This window comes from Oncorhynchus mykiss, chromosome 9 (genome assembly GCF_013265735.2).
Source record: "Oncorhynchus mykiss isolate Arlee chromosome 9, USDA_OmykA_1.1, whole genome shotgun sequence".
NCBI lineage: Eukaryota > Metazoa > Chordata > Actinopteri > Salmoniformes > Salmonidae > Oncorhynchus > Oncorhynchus mykiss.
Genome location: NC_048573.1, coordinates 20,987,878 through 21,010,237, shown reverse-complemented (window position 1 = coordinate 21,010,237; position 22,360 = coordinate 20,987,878). Strand labels below are relative to the sequence as shown.

Sequence of the window (22,360 nt, the reverse complement as noted above, 5' to 3'; positions counted from 1 at the left end):
GGAATAATGGAACACCTACCAGTCTTCCGTATACACAGACTTTGATTGCGCGGCGCTATGGCTTTGAGGGATTTTCATTGATTGAGGAAATTGGGCGTTTTCTCCAACCAGAAGCCCTGGTTGTCATCATAAGGGGTATAATGAAGGCATACAAAAGACACCAAGGTAGATGCCTTTCTCTGCAGCACCTGCCTGCACAGACAGAGATGTACACATGCATAGACACACACACACACACACACACACACACACACACACACACACCCTCTGTTTTGGAACCAGGCTGAGCACACCATGCGCAATGATCGTTTTCAATAAGGTAAAGACATTATGTTAAATGCTCAACCAGACTTTTTAAAAAATCAAACAAACAGATTATAGCAGTGCAAGGATGGGCTTGGGTGAATTGACTGCCAGTGCACGTCGGAGGGCGCGGATGTTATTGAGATTGGTGATCAGGTATGCACCCCCAACTGCTCGTTAGCCCCCACGCTAATGGGCGATTGGGAGAACGGAGCTGGTGTTTGCTCTCTAATGGAGATGAGACGAGCCCGGTTCACCATCTTGATTTAGGGAGTCCATCTTGTTTTATGTGGAGCGGATGACGGCACCATTCGCATGCCGCCGGGTCTATGCGGGACCATTACGGAATAGCACCTTAGAAAGAGATTCAAGGGTGTCTGTAGTAGACCAATATTTATGGATACTGTAATTCAACATGTCACATTGTGGAGACGTCTTACTGGAAAGGGTTGAGGATATTGGATCCCAATTTAAGCAAAACGTATCTTTGAAAGCGTCATATTAATTGACTCTCTCGTTTAGTAGTTTGTGAGCAATTGCCTTTGCAGACTACGTCAATATAGTGTAGAGCATCATGGGTATTGTCAGTAGGTCCTCTTTGGTCTCTTTTTAAAATGATTTGTTAACTTGATTTACTACAAACATTCAGTGCAAACCCCCCCCCCCCCCCCCCCAGCATCTGTTTTCTCCATAAGGATAAGGATGATGTCCCTATCAGATACGTAAAAGGCTTCTGCTCTTTTATTTCAAACAATCAAAATGGCTCCCAGCTTTCTATCCTCTTTGGTGTAGTAAATACTCTCTGGTTTAGTGGCTTAAACACTGTGGTTGTTACTGTGATGACATCCCCTTTGCTTCAAACTAAGGTCAAACGCCTTCTCTTTAAAATGGCCGCCGACACATAACATTTCCAAAGGGAGACGAATTTCTGCTAAGTGTATGTGGAGCGAAGGGATTTATCACATGGTAGAACTTTCCTACGCCGTTAAAGAGGACAGTTGTATCTTGCGTGCGTGAGTGAAGATCATAGACCAAGAAATCCCGGGAATATTGTTTGGATATTGGGTACTGACCCCTTGTTCAACGTAACCCCTTCTCCCCTTATTTCTCGTATATGGGGGGTAATCTAGTGAACGTGTCACTGCAGAAGACGACCTTAGAAAGGCCGGAAGTGAAGCGTTGCCTTGTCCATGAGATTCTACGATTTTTATTGCCGGACAATTTGTTAAAAGATGATGTTAGAATGACCACATAGTCATAAAGACAGTTTCCCCTCTACCCAACCCCCCAACCGCCATTCTGTCCTGCAGTTTACTGTCTGCCGACTCGACCCTCGCTATGTTATATGAGCCGTGTCTGTTCACGGTCAGAGTCCGACAGGGATACGATGAGATCATGGCCATTCAGCGTAAAAGTACCTCTGTCTCAGAGTCGTAAATTCTTAGTTAATTTACCTATAGACCCTTGGACTGCTCATGAAGTGTCTTCCTGCTGTGTTCAGTTAATTTGCAGGGTGAATAGGCTTGACTTGAAGTCGTAGTTGACTTTGTGACGAGGTGCTGTTTGCACATTATTTGACAAGGGAGACAATGTTCATATTGACACTCACCTTTGGATGACCTTTCTTGAGTGTGTGTTTTCCTGTTAGTCTTTGTATTGTGATCTTAACTGTTATCTCATGTTATGTGTGTTTGAAAGCCCCACACATTCACTAGTATAACTGTCGATTGCGGATATAGTAGTAGTGACTTTCAACGTGGCACCATCATATGATGCCACCTTTCCAACAAGTCAGTTCGTCAAATTTCTGCCTTGCTAGAGCTGCCCCGGTCAACTGTAAGTGCTGTTATTGTGAAGTGGAAATGTCTAGGAGCAACAACGGCTCAGCTGCGAAGTGGTAGCTGAATGACGCTTCACCATCTGGCAGTCAGACGGACAAATCTGGGTTTAGTGGATGCCAGGAGAACGCTACCTGCCCCAATGCATAGTGCCAACTGTAAAGTTTGGTGGAGGAGTAATAATTGTCTGGGGCTGTTTATCATGGTTTGTGCCCCTTAGTTCCAGTGAAGGGCAGTCTTAATGCTACAGCATACAATGACATTCTAGACGATTCTGTGCTTCCAACTTTGTGGCATCAGTTTGGGGAAAGCCCTTTCCTGTTTCAGCATGACAATGCCCCAATGCACAAAGCGAGGTCCATACAGAAATGGTTTGTCGGGATTGGTGTGGGACAACTTGACTGGCCTGCATAGAGCCCTGACCTCAACCCCATCAAATACCTTTGGGATGAATTGGAGCGGCGACTGCGAGCCACGCCTAATCGCCCAGCATCCATGCCTGACCTCACTAATACTCTTGTGGCTGATTGGAAGCTTGTCCCTGCGGCAATGTTTCAACATCTAGTGGAAAGCCTTCCCAGAAGAGTGGAGCCCGTTATAGCAGCAAAGGGGGGACCAACTCCCAATTAATGCCCCTTATTTTGGAATGAGATGTTCATGCATTGTATGTTATGTTATTACCATACTATATTGTAGAGGGCGAGAAAGAGGGGTACATATGGAGAAGGACCAAATGAAAGACAGAACTCAGAAAGACGGCAACCTCTCCTATATCACAACTGAACATGTTGCAGAAAAAAGTCAACAAGATAGGGGGTGAGAGGAAAAGCGTGTGGAATAAGGAAGTGGAAAGTGAGAAAGTGAGGGTCACTAGTCTGACTCGCGCTCCATCCTTCTTCCATTCTGCTAAGCCGGTGACGGGAGTTTGAGCTCAGCCAGAATCAATTTCCCCGACCTCGAGTTCATTTCATCAATCAGCACACACACCACACGGGCTGACTTGGACCAGTTCCAGGTCCCATACTAATACCCACCCCTTCCTTCCCCCTTCATTGGTATAAATGGCCGCAGCACGATACATTGGCCCTGTTCAAATCTAGATTGCATCATTCCTTCATCCCTTATTTGGAATTATCACTGGTCTGATATTGATCTGGATTGGTGAAAGCTATGTATTGGAACCTGTGCTTTAACCTAGTAGAATTAGATCAGTAACTACTTAAGGAAGGGAGAGGGGGATTAAGGAAGGATGTAATTCACAAGTATTGGAATGGGGGCTTTTTCTTGCCCAGTCAACAGCTTGTCACAACCATAGCATTTGGTGGCGGAGGCTAGCAAGTTGATGATTAGCCTTTCCAGACCAGCCAAGAACCAGAAAGTGTTGGTTTCCCTGGGTGGCTTGGATCTTTCAAGAGAGCAGAGGAAACTGGGGGGGGGGGGGGGGGGCAGAAACCTAACAGTGGTTGAAAGTTTGGAGCTCTGTGAGCCGAACCAGTGCTTTTGACAGATGGAGAAGCAGCCTGGCTGCAGTAAGGCATCAACACTCCTCTACCCCACTACACCGAGTGTGTTGTGCTGCTTGGGTGCATATCCCTCTCTCTCCTCTCCTTCACTCCCCTCCACTCTCCCCTTTGGGAATTAGAGGAGTTTGTGTGTGTCATCCCCAGGGATATACCGTCGATCTCATTTGTCTCTGAAGGCTCCCGGCTGGACGGGTAAACTCACTGCTAAACGTAATTGCTCCAACTTAGTGCCTTCAGAAAGTATTCAGACCCCTTTACTTTTCCCACATTTTGTTGTGTTACAGCTTGTAATAAATATTTATTAAATGTATATTTTGTGTCACTGATCTAGACACCGTACTCCATAAAGTCAGTGGAATTTTGTTTGTAGAACATTTTTGAAATTAATAAAAAATGAAAAGATTAAATATTTTCAGTCTAGTATTCAACCCCTAAATAAATCCAGGAGTTAAAATGTGCTTAACAAATTGCGTATTAAGCTGCATGGATTCATTCCGTGTTCTATAATATGGGCTGTTGTGACTTTATGGGTGAGGGGGGGAAAATAATATCTCATCCATTTTGAATTCAGGGTGTAACACAACAAAATGCAACATAAGTCAAGGGTTATGAATACTTTCTGAAGGCCCTGTATATATTTATTCCCCAACATCATTAAACTTACTTGAAACACTCTTCATGAAGTGTTATACACTGTTGACGTTGAATAATTATGACTCGATACCCGTCCAAGTAATCCAGATTTATATTCGTAATTGATTGATTCTCTATTATGTCCACAGATAAGCATCATAACCCCATATTAAGCAGCTAAGCCCTGTCAAAATGTGACTTCCCGATTCAAAATTAGGGGCTTTATACTTGAATCCGCACTCCAATCAATGCCCTATCATTTCTGAGTATCCCTATCCAAAACACGACTTTATGTCGCATTGACTTGCAAATGCTACCCCATTATGTGCTATTCCCAAAGACTGCAACTAATTCAGTGGCTTAACACAAAATGATGAGTGTATCATGTTGTTGATGGATCCAGCATGTAATCTCTGGAAGGACAAAGTGCATACTAGATAGACTTCATAACATCCTAGAAATATGTCCCTATACTCCGAGCGTTCTACGGTCTTTCTTCTACGTGATTTTCATTCATCACTTGGCTTTCGTCGACTGTATGTACTGTACCTGAAACTGTCCAAGCGACATTTTGTGGATGGTCCAACACTTAATGGTCCAACACTGAATTCTGCACATCCACCCATCTAACACACAGCCACTGATGATTCATTCTTTCAATATTTAAACCAGACCTGACGAAGGGGAAAATATGTCAGTGCCGCAGAGAAAGAGCTCCTTAATTGAGAGCGAATCAACCTCGCCGTCTCCGTTGATGTCAAAAGGTGCGATTGGCTGGAGATAATGAATAATTACATCAAAGTTGGGTGCCTGCCTGCCTTTAAAAAAAGCCTTTAAAAAATGACAGCATCTGTGCGCTGAGGAGTGTGGAAAAGCCAGATGCTGCTATTTGATATTCCCTTCATCGCAGCCCGCTACGGAGTTGAATACGATCACCACTCTTCCTCTACCAGAGATACTCTAGTCTAGCTGCCATTCAGTCCAAAACTGAGACAGTTTGAGGCTGATAACTCTTGTGTGTGTGGATTGTAATGTCTATAATGTTTATAGAATTACTTCATTGTAATCAGTTGAATTCTGCAGGGCAGCTCCCATGTGCTGTTATCGAATTGCATTGCCTGAGGTTTCGTCCCCCAGGTGCTATCATATCATCTTCGAAAACTCCTATTCTCTTTCATAGTCCATTGATCAAAAACGGAACCTGCTGTGGCCGCGGGGATCACACCAAGGTATTGCCATATGCGGCGTTGGAGGAGATTGTTCTCCCTCCTCTTAAAGGGCTTAATGTTTCTCCCTCAGACTCTCGTGCATTTACGATCAAGCGCGGCTTCCATCTTTGCAAACGAGGACGAGTAAATTGGCCTTTGAAGTTGTGGGATATCAGAAGAGGCTGTGATGATTTCTTTAAAATTCGTATTTTGTTCCCACTCTTTTCGGTGCTTTTTTGAAAACCACTGTTCAATAGTCCTTGTCAATGTTGGATTATTATGTTTTGAGATGAAAGAGCAACTGTGAATGCTGTGCATTCATGGATAAGCGTTTTATTTTCAGTTATGATTATGCATTTTCTTCTGTTGCATCAGAGGGATAGAATGGTTCAGCTTGACCAATTAATATTCTATTCAAATGTCTTGCCATCGGCATTTCTACATCTTTAATTGCTCTAAATTGTTCGTCTTCTCCGGAGAATGCTCTCTTTTCTTTCACCCTGGCTTATTGGTTTCTGACTGTTAATTTATTGTGGGATTAGGGAAAACATAATTGAGGTTAAACAATATTAATAGACAATAGTGTTCCTCAGAGAGTGGTCGTCCTGAGGAGCCGAAAACAAAACAACCTGTACGCTATTGGCTGCCTGTACTGAATAATATATTAGGAATATTTCAAAGTATTCTGTTTCACTGTAATTGTATGCATGTGATACTGTAGCATGGAGCAATATGGGGATTATTGGGGCTGAATACATTCATGGGACATTCATGGAAATGCATCAGCCACAGCCTGGCTTTCACCTGTTCAATTATTTAGATAATGTCATTGTTTCTCTTGGAAACATAAGATTTACCATTGCCTGTTTGTGTCATGTATTGTCATGTTGTGTGTTTCTGTCCTTTCCCTTCACCCTGTCTCCCTCTGCTGGTCGTTGTTAGGTTACCTTTTCTCCCCCTCTTTCCCCCAGCTGTGCCTTGTCTCCTCCTAACTACCCATTCACCCCGTTTCCCACCTGTTCCCTTTTTCCCTCTGATTAGGTCCCTATATCTCTCTCTGTTTTTGTTCCTGTCCTTGTCGGATTCTTGTTTGTTGTGTTTCATGCCTGAGCCAGACTATCGTCATGTTTGCTGTAACCTTGTCCTGTCCTGTCGGAATCTGCCGGTCTATCTGAGCCTACCTATGTTTGGTTATTAAAGAAGCTCTGTTTAAGTTAGTTCGCTTTTGGGTCCTCATTCACTCACCGTAACAGTTTGTCTACACATATTCACCTTAGCGCAATGTTGCTATGCCCTATTTGAGATGACTTTCTCGAAAATCTCTGGTAATATCTAACATCTCCCAAGATCCTGCAAACATCTGTGATTAACCTTGCGTAATATTTCTTCCTCTGAAAAGTCCTGGCATAACTGAATTGACATCCCTAATAACCTGTTAACTACCACTTTTTTTTAAATGGCCCATTGTTAATATCACTGGTGATAGTACAGTCTGAAGTGCTTCCATAACCCATACTGATCCCTTGCCTTGCTACCTCCATACTGATGCTCTGGTTGCTTAGCCCCCTCCACTATCTTCATGTCGCTAACTCTCCATGTTGTCTGGTGCAGGCCATGGTGGAGACCGTGAACAACCTGCTTCAGCCCCAGGCCCAGTCGGCGTGGAGGGACCTGAGCACCGGGGAGCAGCTGAGAGCAGCCACCATGCTGCTGGATACGGTGGAGCAGGGGGCCTTCATCCTGGCCGACAACCTGCTCAAGACGGACATCGTGCAGGAGAACACAAACAACATCCGTGAGTACAGACTTAAAGCTCTACACAGCCACTAGCACGACACCAACATGAAATTAGATCTTCGCACACACACACACACACACACACACACACACACACACACACACACACACACACACACACATACACACATACACACACACACACACACACACATACACACATACACACATACATAAATACATACACACAGCGATATAACTGATTGGTGTGGTAAAAACAGAAATCTTCAGGCACTTATATGTACACTGGTGAAGACGAGGTGATCTGTCAACCTGCCAAAACATGATTACTAGGATGTGTAAGAAATACTGAATGTTTTGCAAACCTTTTCATAGACATCGTAGGACAGTGTGATGTTGTCTCATCTCTTGATACCTAATATACTTCTGGAATATATACTTCTGGAATATATAACATTGGTCCCATATGACTTGGTTTACTTATTTTCAGCACAACAAAAATATTGAACCTTTATTTAACTAGGCGAGTCATTTAAAGAAGTCATTCTTATTTACAGTGACGGCCTACCAGAAGGCAAAAGGTCCTCTGTGGGGACGGGGGCTGGGAGTAAAAACACAAATATAAGACAAAACACACATCACGACAAGAGAGACAACACTACATAAAGAGAGACCTAAGACAGCAATATAGCATGTCAGAAACACATGACAACACAGCATGGTAGCAACACCACATGACAACAGGTACCACACAACATGGTAGCAGCACAAAACATAGTACCAACATTATTGAGCACAGACAACAGCACAAAGGGCAAGAAGGTAGAGACAACAATACATCACGCGAAGCAGCCACAACTGTCAGAGTGTCCATTATTGAGTCTTTGAATTAATCGGGAATAGCAAAGCGTATTTCGCAAAGCAAGATGGAGCGTGGCCCTTGCAACTCCGTGATTGTAGGTTTGATTCCCGCTGGGGCCACCCATACCAAAATGTATTTATGCACGCACTTTTGACAAAAGTATCTGCTTAATGTCATGTATTATATTATAATGTTACAAGATATGCAAAGAGCTTTTTGATTATTTAAAAAAAAAGATTAGACAATTGTTCAAGGCAAAGCCAGCAGGAAAAGTGTCTCGTCTCAAAGAACAGTGGCTGTTGTCTAATCACATCTGGTTAAACAGATTACTACATTTTCAGCCTCGCCTCCAATTGCCATTAATATTAGCATTAGCAATCCTAATGTGATTATTCTGGTCGTCCAAGGGGAACCAGTTGGGACAAACTAAATAAATTCCTGTATGATCGTGCTGCGTCTTGGTAAACAGAGGGTAAGCGAGAGGGCTTTGCTATTCCCGATATAGTGCACTTCTTTTGACCAGAGCCCTATGAGCCCTCTTCAAAAGTAGTGCACTACACAAGGAATGCCATTGGAGATGCAGCCACAGTCTTAGTGATCATTGTTTGAGCTTAGTTTAATGAGGGGGCCAATTCTAAGTGACTGTATTCAAGTTCATTCAGAACCTTGAATGTGATAATAGGAAATACTGTAGAACAACTTATCCACTGGTTGTTCCATACGCCTAACGGAGGCAAGATGGATATTGATGTAGTACTATTTAACTACTCTATATTGCTGTTGTAGAGCTATTTAGAGGACCAAATGGCATGATGCATCAATTTTAACTCTGAAACAGAAAGCGTATGTGTTGGAACACAATAACAGTTTATTTTGACAACGTCAAAATAAACAACACCCTACCCCGACCACCAAGATGCACGGTCAAGACGCGAGTCAAATTATGAATACATCAGTAGCTTCAGTAGCCTAAACATCATTATTAGTGCCAAGTGGCCTTGATAAGTAGTGAAACTCAGCAAAAAAAAGCAATAATTGCATTATAATGAATGTAAGGGCTCCATTTCCAGCTGGCGTTAAGGCGGCACTAGTGTCAAACACTTTAGTTTGACATTTTCCAGCACATAACGCCACGTTTGACAAAGGTTCAACAAACTACCTGTCTTACATCAACTCGCTAGTGCTCAGATGGGCAGGGTTTAAATATTTGTGTGTGTGTGTGTGTGTGTGTGTCCTTAAATACATGATCCAAAGTGGTAATTTCAGGCAGCACTGAAACTTAGACCAACCAAAACATGGTTTTAGCTGTAACGCAGTGGGTTATGGCATGAATTTTGACAGCAGAAATGCGCACCACCCATTTCAAATCAAGTCAAATCAAATTGTATTGGTCACATACACATGGTTAGCAGATGCGAGTGTAGCGAAATGCCGTGGGCATGGAACAAGAGTAACCTAATGTGCTTTTGGTGCCTGTATACTTTGTATTTAGAAACATAAAAACAAATGTTTTGTTGTATTTTATTCAAAACCAAGCACATCATCCCCTCCTCTCAATGATGTTTTTTTTCCCCCTTCTTTTTTAAAAATCTGCCCAATACAATTGCGAAGTAGTCAAGACTGACGATAAAGGGTTTTGCTCCTGAGGCCGTTTGGAAATACATCTTAATCGCCAAAGCTTTATTAAAAGATCAGGTTTGAGAGGAGTAAAACAGGGAGCTTTGTATCTATGCATTGTCGGCAGGCCCACATTATATTAGCCACGCAGGCCCAGTTCTGGACGTGCGTAAAGCCTCCATGATGTAGGCTAAGTGCCCATTGTGAAATGAAGAGATGAGAACCTCCTGAATACCAGCGAACCTCGTGTTTACCTGTAACCTCGTGTAACCTCGTGTTTACCTGCTTGCTTTCCGTTTCATATGTTAAAAACCCAATCCCTCCCTTTGGCCTACTATAACAAAGGCTGGTTCAACAGCAGTGCGTGTCTTTTTTTGTATTTTTTATGATATCATTACATTTGGCATTATTATTATTATTTTTATTTTTTTACTGATTGCTTGTTTTTCGTTACATTTTATTACAACCAAACTTATTAGAATGATACACCTTCCTGGTTTTATGGCGACAACGAGCTTGCAGTGCAACTTCTGGAGATGTGTGAATGCCACCTGTAAGATGCTTCCGTGTATGTTCATTAAACGCAAGCCTATTTGGGAGCAGTATAACAGTGAGTGGACGTTCTCCCTTTCTATTTCTATTGGATCTTTGTCCAGCCACTGTGAAACGTTTGGATGTGCGTTAAACACTCCATAGTCTGCGTTGTTTCAATAGTAACTGCCCACAGGGAGAAATGGTGTCATAGTGTGACACAGCCTATTTAAAACAAGTTCATTGTGCTTATTTCTTCTCTTTTTAGGCCTTATGCATAATTTATTTAATCTTGTTTATTGACCATTTTTGGCCTGTCCATGCTCAGCCATACTGCAATTTACAGTAGGCCTAGCCCCTATATCATTTTGAATGCTATTGAAGCCATGCAATTATTTGTAGACTGCAAATGGTTTCAAGTGAAGGTATTTGGAACTGTAACGAACTAACATTGGAATTGGAGTTGATTCCAAGGCAGTACTGCACATGAAAGAACGTAAATACACAAGTTGAAGCAACCACATATTTAGCCATGGAGAATGTTCTGATTGGCCAGTGAGGGGCCTCGACACACCCACAACATGTTTATTCATCAAACCCAGCCCTTTGGTGCCAACGCCAGCAAGTTCTCCGATAATTGTAATAGTGAAAATTGCTCAAATATTTCAGACACATCCCTGGAACAGTATCTATCCTGCGCTTAGATTTACCTTTGCATTAGGTTTCTTAAAATAGAGCACTAGGTGTCGATATGACAGAAGTTTAAAAAAAAGTAAGTTATTGTCAGCTCGTGCTTATGTGCTTCTTCACACAATGGCATCAGGTGGATTTCAGTTAGCTGCTGTCCCTTGTCCTAACAGTTGACACAATTTCCGTAGCTTTTACTTGCTTGACACACTTTGACATACCTTTGTTTGGTTGTAGTGTGTAATATTCTCTTATTCTCCGTTTCGCTCTTCACTGGGTCCCCTTCCTCTTGTCATTCTTCAGCACTGTTGTGGAGTACAACTGCTGTTCAGGTGTCTTATTTTGCACAGAGGGAGGGAGCTCCAGTCTGACTTTGTTCATGCAGGCTCGAGTGTTGCAGAATGTGGTGGTGAGGCTTGTGGAACCTTACGTTGGCAAGACGAGCAATGTCTCCAAGGACTATTTCTGTACTTCACTGGCATTGGCGAACAAGTTACTTGCAAAAAAAAAAACAGGTCTGGCCAAGGAGGTAAACGGGGAAAACCATTCAAAAAAATGACATGCCCTCCTTAAACGGGTTATATCTCCAGATCTGTTTGTGATAATACGATTCTAATATTGATAGTGTGTTATATAGACTTTTTTAGGAAAAGTCAAGGATGAATGGGGTCATGTCTTAAAAAAATGTCAGTAATAAATTAAGTGGTTCTAGTGTTGGTTTAAAAAAATACTTGATTTAATTGTGTTGTTCTCCAGAATATTTGATTAAGTTGTCTTTCAATTAAGTATAGCTATATCAAGTGTCTCATCTCTGGTTCTGCTCATTAGTTTGCGTACCAAACTGTACCCTATTCCCGATTTAGTGCACTAGTTATGACTAGAACCCTATGGGCCCTGTTCAAAAGAAGTGCACAAAATTCGGAATGGGATACCATTTGGGACGCAACCATAGTTCAGGTTACTTCTTGCTATTGATCCTGGGTGCTCTAATAACTGCCAATGGGCTCTTGAGAATTCCAAAAGAGATCAAATGTCAACCACTAAACATTCCCAGACTCTTAGGGGGCAAGTTCATCCCAGTTGGGAGTAGTTGACCTCCATTGGTGGTCACCTGTAAATGTACCTAATTATCTTAAATTACCCTATTTATATCTGTACAAATTCCTTAACTTGAGTTAACCCTGGTTCTATGCATCCTGGTCAAGGCCTGTGGATCTTTTGGGGATTGAAATATACTAATAGCAGTTGAGTGAAAGTGGAATGTTGACACTCTTCTCCCACGATAAGCCCTTAGCTGTGTGTTTTTGTGAGAAATGTTCTTCCCCGTGCCCCTGGGAGATGAAACAGGAAGATCTGTTGGATGACACAAACATTTTGAACAACTGGCTTCATCAGTTGTTGAATTGTGGACTAAACAAATCAGCAGTTCACATTTAAAACGGTGGCTGAAAACAGTTGTAAGGAACGGGGGAAGGGGACAGAGGCGAGTAAATTAAACATGTTTGCGAGCTGAAGAAACGGCCAGTGTATTGAGCATTAAGGAAAGATGATATATCTCCCTTAGCTTAAAGGGATTTGGGATTTTTTTAGTCTCTTGCTACCATGGCAACCTAAAAAATATAGGTCTGCCAAGTCGAAAGAAGCAGCCAGCATTGGGGAATTAAAAAAATTGGAATTTATTGTCTCTGGCACTCAATTTATCAGGATATTAAGGGATCTTAGCCCCGTTTGAAAGGAAACAAAACAATCCCCTCACAGCAAACTACCTCCCCACCCCCTCGGCAGATGTGTTTTTATATCCTTCATGGAGGTAGTCAGGTTAATCATGCACAGTGACATATTTACTAGGCCTTGCTCTGCCTAGTTTGCCAGCCAATAAGGTTTGTTTGTTACCCGCGGTCCCAGGTGACCACCCCTCCAAGTACATTAGTATTGAGAGACCCACAACATAGCAGTGTGTCCACTGCTTTGATGTTTGCTCTTTCAAAGGCAATTAATGCAGAATGTATAGTGCCTTCAGAAGGTATTCACACCCCTTGACTTTTTCCATACTTTGTTGTGTTACAGCCTCAATTTAAAATAGAAATGAACAAAAATATAAACGCAACGTGAAGTGTTGGTGCCATGTTCCATGAGCTGAAATAAAAGATCCCAAAAATGTTCCATATGCACAAAAGCTTATTTCTCTCAAATGTTGTGCACAAATTTGTTTACATCCCTGTTAGTGAGCATTTCTTCTTGCCAAGATAATCCATACACCTGACAGGTGTGGCATATCAAGAAGCTGATTAAATAGCATGATCATGACACAGGTGCACCTTGTGCTGGGGACAATAAAAGGCCACTCTAAAAGGTGCAGTTTTGTCACACAACACAATGCCTCAAATTTTAACAGGAGAGTGCAATTGGCATGCTTGACTGTAGGAATGTCCACCAGAATTTAATGTTAATTTTCTACCAAAAAGCAGCCTCCGTCATTTAAAGAATTTGGCAGTACGTCCAAATGGCCTCACGTTAAGTGAGCGAGCGGTTTGCTGATGTCAACGTTATGAACAGAATGCCCCATGGTGGCAGTGGGGTTATGGTATTGGCAGGCATAAACCATAAACCATAAACCAACAACCACAATTACACTTTATTGTTGGCAATTTGAATGCACAGAGATACCGTGATAATGCACAGCCTCATGTCAAAATGATCTGTACACAATTCCTGGAAGCTGTAAATGTCCCAGTTCTTCCATGGCCTGCATACTCACTAGACAATGTTACCCATTGAGCATGTTTGGGATGCTCTGGATTGAAGTGTACAACAGCATGTTCCAGTTCCCGCCAATATCCAGCAACTTCGTACAGCCAATGAAGAGGAGTGGGACAACATTCCACAGGCCACAATCAACAGCCTGATCAACTCTGCAAAGGAGATGTGTCGCGCTGCATGAGGCAAATGGTAGCCACACCAGATACTGACTGGTTTTCTGATCCACGCCCTCACTTTTTTTTTAAAGATATCTGTAACTAACAGATGCATATCTGTATTCCCAGTCAAGTGAAATCCATAGATTAGGGCCCAAGGAATGTATTTCAATTACCTGATTTCATTATATGAGCTGTAACTCAGTAAAGTTTTTGAAATTGTTGCATGTTACATTTATATTTTAGTATAGATTAAATTGAGATTTTGTGTCACTGGCCTGCACACAATAACCCATAATGTCAAAAGTGGAATTATGTTTTTAGACATTTTTATGAGGATGGATCAACAACATTGCAGTTACTCAACAATAGTAATCTAATTGACAAAGTGAAAAGGAAGCCTGTACATAATAAAACATATTCCAAAACATGCATCCTGTTTGCAATAAGCCATTTATGTAAAACTGCAAGAATGTGGCTACAACATGAACTTATTTTCCTGAATACAACATTACGTTTGGGGCAAATCCAACAACACATCACTGAGGATGACTGTTCATATTTCCAATCATGGTGGTGTCTGCATCATGTTATGGGTATGCTTGTTATGGGCAAGGTATAGGGAGTTTTTTTTAGGATAAAAATAAACAGAAGGGAGCTAAGCACAGGAAAATCCTAAAGGGAAACCTGGTTGTCTGCTTTCCAAAAGACACTGGGAGACAAATTCAACTTTCAGCAGGACAACAACCTAAAACACAAGGCCAAATTTAAACTGGAGTTGCTTACCAAGACAACATTGAATGTTCCTGAGTGGCCTAGTTACAACTTTGACTTAAATCTATGGCAAGACTTGAAAATGGCTGTCTAGCAATGATCAACAACCAACTTGACAGAGCTTGAAGAATTAAAAAAAAAATGATAATGTGCAAATATTGTACAATCCAGATTTGCAAAGCTCTTAGACTTACCCACAACGACTCACTGCTGCTTATGTAAATGAGATTTCTGTATTTCATTTCAAATACATTTCCAAACATGCTTTCACTTTGTCATTGTGGGGTATTGTGTGTAGATGGGTGAGAACAAATGTATATTTAATCAATTTTGATTTCAGGGTACAACACAACAAAATGTGTGGAATAAGGGGTATGAATAGCTTCTGAAGCCACTGAATGTATTACTTTCTACGCCACTCCTTTGTGTGAAAAATATACATTTTAATGTACTCACAAGCAATACAAAATCCAGGAGATGTTTCCTGTTTTCATGCTCTGGTTACTGGTAGTATGTACACCTCACTAAACGAGCTCCCAGTAACATTGTTAGTGTGTGTGTCTGTGCGAGCGCGCGCCTATGGATGGGGTTGGTGGTGTGTGCGTGCCTGCCTGCATATACAGTATGTTAAGCTTCTGTACACCTTTTGTGTGTTTGCGTGTGTGCATCACTCCCTCTCATCGTTAATCTTATGAGCAGATTTCTGCCGATTAGCATATTATTTAAATCAGCTTTGAATGCTACCCCGTGCACAACAGAATCTATTGCGGCTGTGTCCCATGCCTAAAGCCAGTCTTAAGCCTTTTTTGTCATCGCTCATCCACCAGGATGAAAAACATTCCAACTGACTCAGTTAGCCCTGGAATTTTGGGATTGTTACAGTAGGTATCTCTGCCATTGTATCTTTCCAGTTGAATAGGAATACATGTCGCCATCTCCAAAGGAATCGGAATGTTAATGTTCTTTTTAAAAGTGAAAGCATGGCATGAGAACAATTTTTTTTTTTTTTAGGGTAACGACAATAGGACGGATTATGCCTTTCCTCTGTAGTTGTTTTGTGCGTTTGAGGTAACCTTGGCCTTCAAGCCAGACGTTAAAAGAAGTTTGAGACCTTTTGATGGCATCTCTCCCATCTCTGTCCAGGCCTGTGTTCAAATAGTATTGGTTTTCCTTCAAATACTTTTAGCCATTCGATTGGACCTGCCTGAAGTGACAGGTGGGCAGGGTTTGCACTTTTGGGAATATTCCATTGGTACCATTGTGCCCGACAAATTCAAGTGTAGTATTTGCAGGCCCGATGCAGCCATTTTTATACCAATATCAAACCATTTCTGAGTATCAATTAAGCACCTTACTAAAAATATTTTTTAAAAGGACAAAAACAGCTTTTTAGCAAAAAAATATTTCAAGCAAGAATGTGGGGAGGGGAAAACTAGCTGTTATTGGCAGAGAGGTTTGGAACTCTTTTTCTTTTTTATTGGGCTTGTAGCTCTATACACTCGTGCTCGTATCATCTAACCTATAGGGTATCTAACTGAAATATGCAGACTGATGGATTCAAAGTACATTTACATTGTAATACTTCTGAAAGACAACTTTCTAGCTCCGCCCATCTGGACATTCCCAGAAGGCATTGATTGAGAAATTGTTAGTTTTACACTGAAGACATGACTCTTCCATTGTGCTGTAGAATTTGTGAGTTTTGTCTATGTAATACAGTACATTCTATAGATTAGTTGATACTGGATTAAGCATAAATACCTTTTTAAAGAATGTCTTCAGTGGGGTAATGGGCATTATAAATACAAGTTTGTTATTAAGGCACATTTAAGTGCAGCAGGGTAGCTAGTGGTTAGAGCGTTGGACTAGTAACCGGAAGGTTGCGAGTTCAAACCCCCGAGCTGACAAGGTACAAATCTGTCGTTCTGCCCCTGAACAGGCAGTTAACCCACTGTTCCCAGGCCGTCATTGAAAATAAGAATTTGTTCTTAACTGACTTGCCTGGTTAAAAAAAAAAAAAAAAAAAAAAAAAAAAAAAAAGTTCACATGCTCCAGAAGGCATTTAGATATATTTTTTTAAGACAATCAAATGCCTCTCCTGTGAAGTAGTGATGTGCGACATATGCCTATCTTCCTGAACCGGGTCACATTTGTGTAAATAGGGACGCTACTTTGTCCCAAAATGTTAAATAGAATTCTATGGGAAAACGATCCATTCCTGTTGTTTTTCTCCGCGCGAATGTTTTAAGTGTCTAATATTTCTTCTCGGGTGATCTGTTTTTAGGGATTTATTTATTTATGTCTGCTGATAGTTGCTTCAGTGTTGTTGAGTCTAAGAAGGCTGTAGGATCACCTTTTAAAATGATCACCGCTTTGATGTCACACAATCAAGCCAAACACCCGTAAGTCCAAACGTGCGCTTCACATTTCCATATCATAAGACTATTGTAATATACAGTGTCAACGTTGATGATCACTAGGCTTGATGTGCAGTTACAAGATGACATGGCGTCATAACCTGGGTTGTTCTGAACAAAAGGAGCCGATGTTTGTCTATTGCAGTGGTTCCCAAACTTTTTATAGTCCCGTACCCATTCAAACATTCAACCTCCAGCTGCGTACCCCCTCTAGCACCAGGGTCAGCACACTCTCAAATGTTGTTTTTTTACCATCATTATAAGCCTGCCACACACACACACTATACGATACACTCATTCTCATGTTTAATAAATGTGAGTTTTTGCCACAACCCGGCTCGTGGGAAGTGACAAAGAGCTCTTATAGGACCAGGGCACAAATAAAAATAAATAATTTAGCTCTTTATTTAGCCATCTTACATATAAAACCTTATTTGTTCATCAAAAATGGTGAATAACTCACCACTCGTTAATGAGAAGGGTGTGCTTGAAAGGATGCACATAACTCTGCAATGTTGGGTTGTATTGGAGAGAGTCAGTCTTAAATATTTTTCCACACACAGTCTGTGCCTGCATTTAGTTTTCATGCTAGTGAGGCCCGAGAATCCACTCTCACATAGGTACGTGGTTGCAAAGGGCATCAGTGTCTTAACAGCACAATTTGCCAAGGCAGGACACTCTGAGCGCAGCCCTATCCAGAAATCTGGCAGTGGCTTCTGATTAAATTCAACGGTTAATGTGATTGGATGTTAATTATTTGACTAGGCTACCTGTATATGACATTGTGTTGTTATTTCGCTGAACACTGGATGGTTTCATTTTATTTTTGGCAGTGAAACGAAGCTAAAAAAAAACTCACCCAAATGTATTGCCCTGTTTGAAAATATAAATGTACTGTTTGAAAATGTGAAGAAATTGTAAAATAAAATACATGAAACGTGAATCACATTTTTATTTGCCGTACCCCCGACGGCATTGTGCGTACCCCTGGTTATGATCGGTTTCTCTGAATTGCCTTGTGAAAGCCTCACACTGTAAGACTTTATTTTGTTACTTAGATACTTAGCTATGTTGGCAAAATAACACGCTTTCAAATTATGCTAACCTGAACAGATTGTGATTCAAACACAACTACATGTGTGCTTGTTCTTGTACCTCAACAGCACAGCTAGGAGAGTTCAAAGTAGCACGTTATAGTTGAAGACTCTTCTTTGAGTCATTAACATGCATTGAAATGATGTATGAACTGTGCACACTGGAGAGGTGTGTTGCCACTTGGAGACACCACCTCTCACTCAAACCCTTGGATTTTTTTTGTCTTATGTTGCACCTTCCCCATATTTTAAGATTTCGTTATCAACAAATGTGTGCGAAAAGTACAGTAAATGTCAAATGCACATCAAATCAACAGTGTAATGTTTGGATTGTCCTGATTATACCATCATTTTATTTTTATTTATTTAACTAGGCAAGCCAGTTAAGAACAAATACTAATTTTACAATGACAACCTACCCCGGTCAACCTAACCCGGATGATGCTGGGTCAATTGTGCGCCGCCCTATGGGACTCCCAATCATGGCCGGTTTTGATACAGCCCGGGATCGAACCAGGGTCTCTAGTGACGCCTCTTGCACTGAGATGCAGTGCCTTAGACCGCTGCTCCACTCAGGAGCCAAATTATACCAAATCGCACCAGAGTAAGGGGTTAATCATTAATTTATCGCCTGGTGATGTGCATTAGGCTAGGTGAAACTCGCGCCTATGCAAACAAGCTGATTAGATGATCCTTTGTAGATTGTATTTTCGACCAGCAACTATCAGGAAATAACACTGATCAAATGTTTTAAAGTGTTAGTTTCATCAGCTGTTGTACAATATGATACAAAACACAGAACAAACATAATTGTCACCGCACTGGGCCTTTAAAAGAATAGAGGTACTGTTGTTTTGATCGGTTTCTGTCAGTGTTTTGAATTGTATTCTCAAACTAAATTCAAGCACGTCAAAAGTACGATATTGCTTATAACTGGAAACACTTATCTCCCTCACTAGCTTTAAGCACCAACTGTCAGAGCAGCTCACAGATTACTGCACCTGTACATAGCCCACCTATAATTTAGCACAAACAACTACCTCTTTCCCTACTGTATTTATTTTATTTATTTATTTGTTTTGCTCCTTTGCACCCCATTATTTTTATTTCTACTTTGCACATTCTTCCACTGCAAATCTACCATTCCAGTGTTTTACTTGCTATATTGTATTTATTTTGCCACCATGGCCTTTTTTTGCCTTTACCTCCCTTATCTCACCTCATTTGCTCACATCGTATATAGACTTGTTTATATTGTATTATTGACTGTATGTTTGTTTTACTCCATGTGTAACTCTGTGTCGTTGTATGTGTCGAACTGCTTTGCTTTATCTTGGCCAGGTCGCAATTGTAAATGAGAACTTGTTCTCAACTTGCCTACCTGGTTAAATAAAGGTAAAATATATATATTTTTTAAATAATAAAAGGATTCTTTGTCAATCTCCTATAAATGCTTCCTGTTCCGCTGCTATACGATGCCGCAGTCTTTGAACCACAAATTATGATCTTGCCTCAGACACAACAGCTGTTGAGCCAGTGCGCCAAAACCTGGCTGTCTTCACCATCCGTCTCTATCTTGTCTACCCATCGCTTTCCACTCAGCTCACCCTGAAAAATTATAGCTTCCTTGAAGTGTGGGCCAAAGCGCTCCACGGCTTCAACTATTCTTCAACCGTACAAAGCGAGGAAGTGTGCAACAAGGCTCCCTGGATTACACCTGAACTCCTCCTCACTCGATGAAGAAAGTTTTGTGAGACGTGTATAGCTCAGCCTTGATCAGAGGCTTCAGCGAGACGCTAGTCTTCAAAGCTTTCCAAAATCAGACGATATACTTCATTCAACACACCCAAGGACCGTTGATGTGGGTGGGGGGGGGGGGGTTCTAATTACTTTGTTGCTGTTACCTGCTTGTCTGCTTTGTTTCTGAACTGAAACAGCAGTGTTGTGATGCACACAGTCAGAGCAGAACTGAGTTTCATATTACAATGTAAAGCTATTGTTCAATGCTAACATGTTTTAGTAGGTTGACAGACCATAGTGATGGGTGCATGGATTTTGACTCATAATGCTCATGTTATCCCAGATGGCATTCTCTTTGCATCAACTGTCAACACTTGCACCCCTCATAATAGGGTTATTTAAATGGTCATTTTCTTCTCATTTCCCTCTGTCCAGAGCTGGAGGTGGCCAGGATGAGTACGGAAGGAAATCTGCCCGACCTGAAATTCCCACAGAGTGGCCAAGGCAACTCCATCACCCTGTCGGCGAGCACTTTGAAACAGCATGGGAGAAATGGTAAATGGCTTTGCCTTAAATAAATGTTTACTGTACATCAAGGGTCTCCAACTCCAGTCCTGAACAGCTTTTAGGTGTGCAGTATTTTGTTCCGTCACTTGGTGCTGGGCTGAAACGAAAGCCTGCATACTCTGTAGCTTATATAATTGTACATATAGCCCTCCGCCCCCAAAAAGCATGCAACATAAACTGGTAATGGAGTATTAGACTTTTTTAAGAATAACACATTCTATAGGCCTTGCCAATGCATTTATATTCAAATTAATATTATATTCTAAAATATGTGAGAATAATGTGGACTTGCCTGACCAAATAAATGTAGATTTTCCTGTGGCCTATGTTGCCAACACAGTCACAAAAACCTGGTTCCTTTTATAACGGAAGGATTTGTTGAAGCCATCATTAGATGTTGTCATCCTCATATTAACCGCACCTGGTTTTACCGCAACAGAGTAGTGCAACACCCTACAATTGAAGCGACAGGAAACAAACGAACGTGGCCACATCTCTCACAGAGCCGATCAAAAATGTAATCACTAATAATTATAAGGGAACGAGATAACTTATAATTTTGCTACAATAATTACACCAAATTGAGGAAATGTCCGATTTTCAAGGTAGACCTATCCCAGTACCTCCATTTCTGAGCTCCAAATTCAAATTCAAGTTGGCTACTTCAAGCCTCTTGTATTGTTATAAAATTGCAGGTGTAACATGGAAAACACAATGCATTTATGATTTTCTTTCATTACCAGATCATGTTGTGGAGAACCCACTAGGCTGTCATTGTGTCCAGAATAAATAATAGGAATAGCATTGGGTGTTGCGCAGTAGACAAGACAAAGATGAGACAAAATTATCGCTGTGACTAAAATCTGACTACTAAGAGGACTGGTCAAATTTTTTGAAAGAGATTGAGAGCGTTTCAGTGACAATCACAATTAATATGTAACCGACTGGCTCAAATCGGCCTTATGTAGCAACATTTGAAATGTTTTTTTAAATGTTTTACATTGGATAAAAATGGAGACTCAGAGCTACAAAATGGCATACAGTTGCGGAACAATGGGAAAGTAATTTTGCTTTAAAAGTTGATAAACTTGTAAACTCACTTTTGAGAAAATAGCCTTTGAATTTTTAGTACTACTACTGGAGAGCCCTTCTTTGTCTACACCCATTCAACATCGTTCACATCCTCTTAAGCTTTAGCCCCACCCATATTTTTAAGGTTTGATCCGAGCATTCTGGACTAACAACAGCAGTCAAGCACCCAAGCTAACTTGCTAGCTGCTTCCAGACACAAATGAGAGAACAGCTCACTGAACATTACTCGCCCTAGCAGAGCTGGTTAGGCTTTTATGTTCTCCAGAGCGTTGGTGCCTGCAACTGTGTCATCAGATTGTCTGTTCTTAAATTCAGAGTGTTTCGCTCTGAGCGTTCAGAGCGCACAGCACACTGGACGCTCTTGCCGATGAGTAGGGAAAGATCCAAACGTTTTGACCTCACAACAGCAGTTAAGCAACCAAGCTAACTGCATAACATTGGCTAGCCTGAGAGAACACCCCACTCATAATGAGAGAACACCCCACTCATAATGAGAGAACACCACACTCTGACCATTTTACTTGCCCTAGCAGAGCTGGTTAGGCTGTTTTCATGTTATCCAGAGCATTGGTGAATGTAACTGTGCTGCTGGCAACAATTTAATTAAGCTTTTTGCTGACGTTTACTGACACCAGCCATTTTCAACGCGTGTTGAGCGTTTGTAAATTCAGCATTTATTCTGCACTCTGGCACACTGAGATTAGTTTTTTGTTAAGACATGTACCTAGCTAGTTAAACAATGAACCACAATCCCAACTCATGACATTACTACCCTGCATGAATCTGCAGGTAGCTTACCAA

The 22,360-nt window shown here is 41.3% G+C and overlaps 1 protein-coding gene across 13 annotated transcripts in view; it reads left to right on the top strand.

Annotated features, from left to right (window-relative positions):
• The window catches only part of LOC110531730 (adhesion G protein-coupled receptor L3), a 341,603-nt gene that overhangs the window by 262,409 nt on the left and 56,834 nt on the right, over window positions 1–22,360 (top strand). For all 13 annotated transcript variants that reach the window (XM_021615077.2, XM_021615078.2, XM_021615075.2 and 10 more), the window contains 2 exons: window positions 7,117–7,300; window positions 20,336–20,455. In XM_021615077.2, coding sequence (XP_021470752.2) covers window positions 7,117–7,300; window positions 20,336–20,455 — 304 coding nt within the window. The remainder of the gene's footprint in view (window positions 1–7,116; window positions 7,301–20,335; window positions 20,456–22,360) is intronic.